At 34.5% G+C, this 11,098-nt stretch overlaps 1 protein-coding gene across 1 annotated transcript in view; it reads left to right on the forward strand.

The window, feature by feature from the left end:
* Positions 1–10,535, forward strand: part of LOC149800873 (uncharacterized) — a 32,416-nt gene extending 21,881 nt beyond the window's left edge. The window contains exons 5-9 of the mRNA XM_089954894.1: positions 903–1,041; positions 1,987–2,099; positions 5,269–5,392; positions 6,554–6,641; positions 10,384–10,535. Of these exons, the coding sequence (XP_089811020.1) occupies positions 903–1,041; positions 1,987–2,099; positions 5,269–5,392; positions 6,554–6,641; positions 10,384–10,513 (594 nt within the window). The 3' untranslated portion in view covers positions 10,514–10,535. The remainder of the gene's footprint in view (positions 1–902; positions 1,042–1,986; positions 2,100–5,268; positions 5,393–6,553; positions 6,642–10,383) is intronic.
* Positions 10,536–11,098: the final 563 nt, after the last annotated feature.

Below are 11,098 nucleotides of genomic sequence, written 5' to 3' on the forward strand. Positions count from 1 at the left end.
TTAAAATGTAGTTTTTTGTGGGTAAAACTAATTTTAATTATGCAGTTCTTACCTGCCTCACTTGCCAATACCCTTGTCCCATCCCACTCAAATGTCTTGCATAATCATTGTCTATAAAAAGATGATGTAATATCTACCTTCTGCACATGTCTATGCAGCATACAACAGTTGTGTGCAAAAGGTCATTCTGACTTTTCTCCACTCTGTGGGAGGATGTATTTACATCAAACAGATGGTGAGTTTTCGGCATTAAAATAGGTTAGCTAAATAAAAGCAGCAGGTAAGTATTGCATAATTAAATTAGTTTTAACCCCACCCCACCTCACCCCCGAAAGCTACATATTTGTTACATACCTTTGTAGGGATAAAGCAGATCAGTAAATGATCATATAAGCTGGATGCTGCAATAGGGTAACTGTTTATGGTTTTAATAGTTCCAGTTCGCTGGTTACGGTATTACTGCAGTAAAACATGGCTCAGCCGGTCACTTCTATAGATCACCTGTCATTAAATGATGACCTCATGTGAAATGTTGGAATATTTGACTTCTTAGATTTTTTATTTATATATAGCTAAGGTTCTAAGGCATGCATTTTCTTGTGCTACTTTTAATTAAGTGAACATGGCATGTAATTAAGGGAAAACAAGCCTCCCAGAATTGACCTTTTTATTTTGTTTATAAAACTGTTGATTATATACTCTTTTAGAACTTGGCTGAATTATATATAAATCACTTACTGGAATGGGCTGGATTATATAAAATCATATGGGAACTGGGCTGGATTATATAAATCACATGAGAACTGGGCTGGATTATATAAATCACATGGGAACTGGGCTGGATTACATAATCATGTTAAATGAACTGGGCTGTGTATGAATGTATTTTATTACCTGTTTAGGAGAAAGAGTTAAAGCAGGAAGCTGATGCCGCTCTGACTGAGGTGAGGAAGAAGATCTCAGACATGACAAAAATGATCAGCATATTGAATGGTCTGAGGAAGCTCCGTAAACTCAGAAAAGACAGGCAAGAAAGACAGGGTAGGTTTGCAAACATATGGCTAATATTTTATTAAAAATTATTTGTCAGTAATTTGCATAGGTAATTGTCTTAGATTTTTATTAATGACTTTAGCTTAACTTTTTTCCTTACAATAAAACTTACTGTTTGTACTTATGTACAAGTCCAACTGCAAACTAGCATAGATCTCCTGATCTGTTATTGCATATAGATCAGGGTCTGTGTTGTTTGTTCTAAATTGCATGGACCCAGATCTGCCAGCACATAATTCAATGGCAGATCTGGATCTATGCAGTTTGCAGTTAGACTTGACTTTTAAGCAAGTATGTACAATAATCATAAGACCCCCACTTACCATGCTACCTTTTCTGTAAAATTCTGGTTTCATGAAAAGGGTAACCTATCATGAGGTGGAAAAATAGTGAAAATACACTTTTTTGGTGTCTGGCAGGATGTTCTTATTAAAGAGGTGGAACTACTGTCCTCAAAAAGTGTCTATAAACATTTTTTTATTATTGCTAAGCATTGACCCACATTTAAATAAATCATAGAAATATGCCAGTCCCTAAAAACATACACTTAGTTACATAGGAGATGGATGCTTTATACAGAGTTAGCTTAGGTCTTTGATGCTGTTGTGAACAAATGAATTAAATTTGCATCTGTTTTTAGCTGTCTCACTTAATATATTTGTACTTGATAATCCAGTTTTGCATGCATCAAATTGAACACTAAAAAGTGGCAATTGTCATACAATAAAGTTTTCAAAACAGTAACAAACTTGATGATGGCTGCCTTGATTTGTGAAATTTATGGAGGGAAAGTAGCCAGTTTCAATAGTAAAGACAAGTATTTGTAAAAATAATGTATATCAAACACAAGAATGTGCAAATCTGAAATTACACAACTTTGTTACTTTTGTAAATTTAAAAGCATTCTTTCGCTTGTCCATTGTCATTTTGTAGGCTTGTACACTAGTGTTAGTAGCGAGCAGACTTTTGAGACGAGCGTTGAGGAACTATTAGAGATAGCAACAAAGCAGCTAGATACCTATCATGCAGAAGAAAATGCACTTAAGGTAAGGTATATAATTTTGTTATCATCATTTTCCTGCTAAACCTGTTTTGCCAAGTTATTGAAGAGGTCTCACCAAAAATCATTAAACTGTTGATGACTGACATTTGACTTAAAGTAGCTTGTGACTTGAATATACAATAATCATCTTACAACATCAGTATTCTGCTCATTGCATCAATACCCAGGATCAATACTGACTTAAATAATTGGGTGAGGTGACCAGAATTGGGTGAAGTAATTAGAAGATAGGACAAATTAGTTGAGATCCGAAAGCACAAATTTAAAATGTTTATAAAATGTTAAAATGTTTATATCTGCCTTGGATGCGGGAGGTTGTGGGTTTGATCCCTGGCTGAGTCATACCAAAGACTTACAAAAATGGTACTAACAGCTGCCTCACTTGATGCTCAGCATTAAGAGGTTAGTGTTAGGACTGGTCAGCCTGGTGTCAGGATAATGTGACTGGGTGGGACATCATGCTACATGTCTGCGGCATGATGCCCCAGTGCTAGACATCACTATAAACTGTCACACTGCAGACATCTTAGCAATATGACTGAAAATTTGTTAAAGCTATGTTAAAAATCCAAATCACACACACACAAACACACACATGCAAATAAAGAAGACAAAAAACTAAAAAATACTCAGGTGTTAAAGCTGAAATAATTTTTTTTCTTCAGCCTTTTATTTTTATATTACTTATTCCAAAAGAGGAACAGTTCTAATCAGAGACACAAAAGCCATCATGGACCACATTTGATCCCTTTATTATTTATAACACCTCAAACATATCTCATATTTTACCAAAAATCTCCAGATTACACCAATGAGGTAATCAGTTTACAATATATTATGTACACATGTTAGCCTTATTCCCATTACTCAGCCAGGCATCATTGCACAAGTCGCAATGGTTGCTATAACAGTTCTGGTACCCATTAGACTGGTTCTGGTTTGCTTCTATTATGTGTTTATATAATGCATTAAAATGCTGTTTGGGGTGGTGGGTTTCACATTTTAAAAGAGAAATCTGTTGATTTAAAAAATTGATAGATTGCAGCTATAAACTGGTAGGTGCAGTAGACAGTCTTAAAAGCAGTATTTTGGTGCTACCACTGGTAGAATCGCATGTATGTTAAGGTCAGGTGAGCACTAATTAATGTTTAACCAGGCAGTCTGGTACCCATTCATGCATTACATGCTTTGATTTGTACACAAAGTTTACCACAGCTGTTAAAAGTAGGGTAAGTATACGATCTGCATAAGTATCATAGATGGGGATATATATTAATAATTTACTGGGCTATCAACAACTTGAAAATAAAATGCCACATTTCATGAGCACAATAGAAGTTTTCTCAGGCAAAGTAGATTTTTTTTGACAACCCCATCGGGCCCTTCACTTGGATTACAGGAGGGGGATGATCTGAAATTGTAGGGACAATGTGTATCAGTATGTCAGATTTTTATAAAACTGACTGCCATTATTTATCTGGCTTCAGGTGATGAAAACATAATTGAGATAATTTTCTCAGGTGGACGACACAACTCAGATGCAGAATCAACACAATTAAACATTGTAACAAAAGAATGTTATAACAGAGTCTTTGGAATACATATTTAGGAATTTAGTCAGGGAATTCACTCTCAAGTTATTTACAAAGAAAATGTCTTTCCCACACTTATCTTCAAGAATTTTAATGAAACTTTGTTGGCCTGATATGTGGTTTGTGTAAATGTTCAGTTAGGTTTTACTCTTTTTTCCTGTTGGTCCATATTTTGGGGAAAATCCTTGCAAAATTGTAGACAAAAAGGATGTATTCTGAGAATTTATCTCATCATTGCCTCCAAAGTAGTTCTTGGATGATTTTATTGAAATTTTGTTGATTTTGAGTGTGGTTGGTGTAAATGTGCATTAAAATTTCCCTAATTTCCCTTGGCCCATTTTGGGTAGTATTTTTGGATTTCAGATCATTGTTGCATCTTCCTCCACACTGCTTGAAAGATTTTATTGAAACCTTGTAGGCTAGATTTGTGTGCACTAGCATTGTTCTCTTCTCTGACTAGTGTTCAGATGACATTTTTTGAAAATTGATGAATGAACTGACTTTTATGCAAGTTTACCTTTTTGTCACTTCTCCCAAAGTGCTGGAAAGATTTTATTGAACTTTTGTAGGCTAGTTATGCAATTGTTGCAGATGCATAATATGGTTAGATTTTTAAATACTTACCCATTTTTTGGGACATTTGTTGAATGAATTGTCAAAAAAGGTGATATTTTTGGGAATTCATCATCACTTCTTCCATGCTGCTTGGAAGATTTTATTGAAACTTTATAGGCTTGTTTGTTAGATGTGCAGTAAAGTTTTACTTTTCTCATTCAGCCAATTCTTGGAGGGTATTTTTTAAACAAACAAGCTTTTATCAGACTTTGTTTCATATTTCCTTCTTTTTCCACACTGCTTGGATAATTTTATTGAAAATTTGTTGGCTAGATGAAGGTTGGCAGTAATGTTTTACCTGTTACCTCTGGCCCATTTTTTGGAACATTTACTGAATATATTGTTGCAAAAATGAATATTTGGGGAATTCAGTTCATAATTTCATCTTCCACACTGCTTGGAGGATGCAATTGAAATTTTGTAGTACAGATATTTTGTTAGTTTAGATTTGTAGTAAGGTTCTGCTTTTTTCCTGTGGTGAAATTGTTTGAACATTTTTATAAAGAAGTGGTATTTTGAGAATGCAGGTTGTGATCACTTTTCCTCCCACCATACTTGGAGTTTGCATTAAAACTTTGTTGACTAGGTATGTAGTGTAGGTGTGCAATAAAGTATATTGTTTTCTCCAGCACATTTTGAGGAAAACGTCTTGAAAAAGTGGATATTTTAGAATTTAGCATATCTATTTAGTATTTATGTAGTCCTATGCATTATTATTGCTGGACATTGACAGATGTGTAGGAAACCCTCTGATCATTCATTGCTTCAAAGGTCTTTAGAAATAGTGAGAATGCAGCTCGTTTGCTATAAGAACATGCCTGAAGGGCAGAAACTTGCATGTTCATGACTACACATGCATATTGTTATTTTTGTATTAAGTATTATGTATTGAAAATTAGTGTCAGACATAATTATTTTTTAATTAAAATCTTTTTCCTTGCAAAGGTGATGTTGGAGGAAGAGCATGAAGAAAGTCGTGAAAAAGAGAGGTTAAGGTCTTATCAGAAGGAGCTGGACAGGGAAATATCTGAACAGAGAAAGACACAGGAGTTTTTATTTGGGCTGAATGGTAATCATAAGCATTACTCTATTGCCTAAAATATAATTGTCAGTGACTATACATTTCTTGTAGATCTAATACATCTTACTCAAAAACCAGAAAAAGAGGAGTTTTCTTTGCCCCAAAAGCAGTCTTTAGAGTCAAATTTTTTAATAATAGGTTAATTATTGAATTGTCCAAGCAAGGGTTATAAAGGTTATGTCCCTTTCATATTTGTAACTTTCAAAATATGGAAATAACTGCATGTATTGTTTTCTCATTTTAATATATGTTCTTTGAGTTTTGTCACAAACTTATAAAATGCAATTTTATAGCAGCTGTTATTGCTTCATTAATTATTAGTTAACATGCAAAAAGTAAGTTTTAACCTTCATTGTTTATTGCTGATTATATTAGCTTAATCAAGAAACATTTAAATAGTATTAAATTAAAATTAAAAAGAATCATTACATTTTGTTAATTCATTTATTGTGTAGTTCTAAATCTGTAATGAATAAATCTTGAAAATGACATGTCTGCACAATTCAACCAATCTTTTGGCTATATTAGCTGAAGGCACAATTCAACCAATCTTTTGGCTATATTAGCTGAAGGCACAATTCAACCAATCTTTTGGCAATTTTAACTGAAGGCACAATTCAACCACTCTTTTGGCTATTTTAACAAAAAAATAGTTCAATCACATATTGTATTTTCTAGGAACCACCTAATGTACAGAAGACTGAACACCTTATTGTTTGTAATATTTCATACTCAGTTATTTTATAGACCATGGATCCATATAAATTAATTTTTTTGTACCATATTATTTTAGACGAACTTTATTCTTATTGAAACTTTGTAAATGTTGTTTTAAATCAGCTGAGAATTTTTAATAAAACCTTTTGTTACCCATCATTATTCATATAATTCGAAAACTCATTTATCAAAAGTGAATGAAAATATTACAGAAACAAAGTATTGGTAATATAATTTGCTCCGTATCCTTTTTTATAATGTCTGAAACTCCATGAGGGTTAGGTATAGTAGGCCAGGTGCATCCCCCTGCATGTTCGAACAGGTGACTAATGGAGGAAGGAGTCATAGTGGCAGAGTAGTTAGTGTGTTCTATGTCCAAAATATATTTCTGAATGCTATTTCCATTAATGTCAATTTTTCCTCTTGATGTAGATGCTTCAGACCCAAGTAGTCCACTGTTTCCATTTTACCAGTACTATGACCAAGCCAATCAGAATCTTCAGGCCTTGTTGCATATAAGGCAAGTACTTCAGAGTTTATTCAGTAATCCATCTGTGTTTATTTCAGGCAACTGCTGGATACACTTAGTTGAAATGAAATAACTTAGTTTCTTAACATTTTTAGGAAAGGGCACAGAATAATGAGATTTTTTTAAAAACAAATCTTGTTCCTTGAGTCATGATGCTGTGTGAACAGAAACATGGAACTCTGACTCAAAACTTTAAATTAAATATTGTTTTTAGAGCCATTCATATTGTGGTTGATTTGGCATATTTATATGGAAACAAGCAATTAGACTGAGATTTACTGTTGTGTAATATGCTAGTAGACCAGTGTAGACCCAGATCTGCTATTGTGTACTGTGCTGCTAGATTAGGGTCTATACCCAGTCCAGCTAACAACAACTTAGACCCAGATGTACAGTTCTATAATAATGTACAGGTAAGTGAGAGTCTATGTCCAATCCAACCAGCGGCATTCGCATGTTACAAGGAAATTGAGAAAAAGACTGGAGAAATGATCATTATTTCCTAACCTTGAAAAGTCCATGAATTCTGCAAATAGTGATGAAAGTCAGGAAAACCCCAGGAATTTTTTGTCACCACTTGACAACAGAAACAATTACATAATTGAGTTGTAACTGAACTGGTCATGAGTTAAATTTATCAAAATTTTACCAGGATATTCGGAGAATGCTGGTTGGAACTTTTGGGTGCTTGCCATAAACATATTGGTCAGTCTAAACTTTCAGTGGATTAGAGTCATCTAGTAGACTGGTTATTTCACAGACAGCTTGATATCAGTATCACTTCATACGTGGAAGGTATAAAACCAGTCTAGCATCACAAGAAGCCAACTTGGTGGTGGCAAAGTATAGATGCTTACCAGATGGCCTAGCAAACATAAACGCTGTTACATCAAGTTATACATGCACGAAATCAATATGAAAAAAATGAACTTAACCTATGTGTTTTTCTGTGGTTTTGGAATGCTTGGACCCTGTGTTATGTACAAAAATATTTAAGAGTTTCACTGGTGACCATTCTTACAACAATAGAATGCTGTTCCAAATCAGAAGCAAATGCGAGTACCAGCTAAAATGTAAATTATGCAGAACCACACAAATCTGTACGCATCAATACAAGCCGTTGTGAACAAGACTAGTCTTCACACCTTTTGTATACAATTTTAATGTCACAAGAAATAGTATTAGAAATATATTCTGTCATGCATGTATTTTAATTAGATAGGTTCTTGACCAGCATCTTGTTCCAGCTGTTTATCAACCAAATTCACTTTAATTGTAATTCTGCTTTGTAGGATTTGGTAAATAAATTCTCAACAAATCTTTGTTAATGTAAATGTTTCTAACCATGATGCTTGACATGATTATTGCTATGTCCACATGGAAAAGCAAGCCATGGCTATCGCTTTTCTGTCAATGGTGTCTGTGATGTCAACAGTTTGTTGACTCAGCTATAAATAATAGGTGAGACATTTGATAGAATTCTTGTTGTTGTTGATGTGTCAGCATTACATTTTTGTATTGATCTCAGTTTGTATGATGCGGTTATATGTGAAGTTGTAGAACTTGATGGGTGTCTTGACCATGGAGGTTGCTGCTTAAAATGGGTAAAAAAAGGTCACAATGACCAACGTTTCACTCCAGTCACTCTTCTAAGTATTTGGAATCTTTCACATTGAAGCAGGTGAGACATAACATTCAGTGGAATTGTTATTCAGGTTTTTGTTAAAATTTCTCATTTTTTTTGGCATGGGGTCTACATGCAACCCAGTTTTTCATAATATCTCATTTGAGTATGGGTCTACTTGCAGATCCAGTTTTCATTAATAAAAAAAAATTACTCATTTGAGTATGCAGTCTACATGCAGACCCTAATGTTCGTAAAAGTTTCTCATTTGAATATACATTCTACTTGTAGACTCTGTTTCTCATTTGGACCGCTCCAGTGGCCTAGTGGTTAGAGCATCTGACTCAGATGCAGTAGGTTGTGGGTTCATACCCCAGCCAAGTCATACCATAGACTTATTAAAAAAATGTTCTGACAGCTGCATTGCTAGGTGTAACGTAGTCGAGCTAACACCCTTTGAGACTGAATTGGTATTTAAGAAATAACAAACACATATGCAAGTGACAATAAAAAGATGTATTATTCTCTCAAACTAATGATGAAGTAACACGACATCAAAATAAATACAAAGGTACATAATATGAATCCAATGGAAAACTATGATGAAGAACAGATATAATTGTTTGAAATGTTCAATAATTATAAAGTTGTCTCAGATAATTAAACACTACCATGCTTTTTGTCTCTATGGTCAACCAATATGCTGACCTTTCCCTATATAGTCAAAACACTAATGGTATTCTTATAGTCAAACACTATAATGAAATTCTCTTAGTCAAACACTATGACCTTCTTATAGTCAAACACTCTAATGAAATTCTTATATGTATGTCCAATGTTTACTTGACATTTCATATGCCCTTTGACCCGCTTCCCGGCTCGGTCACTTCAGCCATCCAGACTTTTGATGCACATATACGTTGGTACTTTCCTGGTGGTCTTTCATCACTGTTGCTGTGGCCTCTGGCTACACCTAGTCAGTCCACACACAGTTATCTACACCTAGACACTCATACCTAGTTATCCACAACTGGTAATCCACGCCTAGTTATCCACACCTAGTTGGCTGAATATGAAAAGAAACAACTTTCCAAATAGTCTGTTTTCTGTGTATCTAGATTAAAATATCTGAGCATTTCAAATGGATTAATACTAACATACCTGAAATATTCCTTTTGTACGACTATGACGTACGAATGGCATACCAAAAAAATAGAAATATGATATACTAAAACTCTAATACATACATAATACGTCTTCAGTATTAGTTATAATAGCGACAAGATAACCTACCAACAGGAGTATTGTATATGTCTTCATATCCCTGTTAATAATCTGAATTGTACCATCTCTCACAACCATATTACATAAGCCATACACTCTTGGTGAATTAAACTACAAGTACGATAAAACAGCGCAAACGTATAATACAACATTGAACGTGTTTTGCGAAACTGAACATTAATTAAAAAGAGTTAATTAAAAAGAATATAACTCACCCAACTCGTTGGCTCAAACTAAGTAAGACATAATGGCGATCCCGCCCCGACAGCTAAACACATAAAGAGCTTCCCTCTAATGGCTGTGTCAGTCAAGATCCCTAAGTAACATATATAGTCGCGCACGTTAACATGTATTACACATGTGCCATGCAAGCAATAAAGGCCTCACGTGGTGCAAAGAAAAAGTGTATTTACAAGATACTATGGCGCGCGAAACACATTAAATACTGGAATTGATGGTGGTCTAAGCAAGCCATATCAGGTATTTCATAACACTAGGTGCTCAGCATTAAGAGGTTAGTGTTAGGACTGGTCAGCCTGATGTCCGGATCATGTGACTGGGTGGCTCACGATGCTTCATTTCTGTGGCATGATGCCCCAGTGCTAGGCATCACTGTGGACTGCCACACTGCAGACATTGTAGTGATATGCCTGAATTTTTTTTAAAGCTACAATAAACTTCCAAAACGCACTCACACTTTTTCTCATCTTCTTATGCTTTCTTCTTGCAGACTGGTTTTCATTACCTTCTTGGTTCGATTTATAATTATAAGAAAAAGATTTTGAAGCTGTTTTATTTATTTTGTTTTTATTTTATTTATTTCAGACATGAGTGGGATATGTTTCTTGTACCTACTCAGACCCCTGGGGGTTCTAGAATACCCATGAATTGGGTGACACCCACTGAACCCAACTCAGATAGATGGGCTTCTGCTTTAAAATGTAATCAGACATAATAAACATGATATTGTCTAAAGAGTTTGTGCTTTTATTGATACACAATACAGACTTTCCTGAGTTTCACATTGTTCATTTACACTGGCCTATATTTTAACTTTTAAGGTTTTGTTCAAAGGATTCAAAGAAATGACTTTTTCTTTTTATTAACATCAGTCATGTGTGTGTCTGCATGTGTAAAGCATGAAAGGCAATTATGGCAGCATGGTTTGTAGAAAAGGAAACATTCTTTTACTGAGAATTGGTTTTAAGAGTTTTGGCTGCCATATTGAATTGGACATCAGCATCACCTTTACATAAATATGTAAAGGTGATGCTGATGTTCTTGATACTAGGATATTCAGATTTGGTCAGATTGTTACAGCATCTTTTGAAAAAGTAGTTTTATGGATTTTTCTGGTTATAGTAACTGTAGCCATATCTGCTGGCAGCTGAGTTCAAACAGAGGCCTTAAAACTTGCATAAGCCATTAAATTGTGTCTAAAAAGGTCAGGCTGTTTTCAAGAAGCTGATGGCAACTGAGCCTAATTCAAACAGATTGTAAGGCCTTAAAACTAGCATTAGCCATTAAATTGTGTCTATAA

This window comes from Sinohyriopsis cumingii, chromosome 4 (genome assembly GCF_028554795.1).
Source record: "Sinohyriopsis cumingii isolate HCF-2022 chromosome 4, ASM2855479v2, whole genome shotgun sequence".
Classification (NCBI taxonomy): domain Eukaryota; kingdom Metazoa; phylum Mollusca; class Bivalvia; order Unionida; family Unionidae; genus Sinohyriopsis; species Sinohyriopsis cumingii.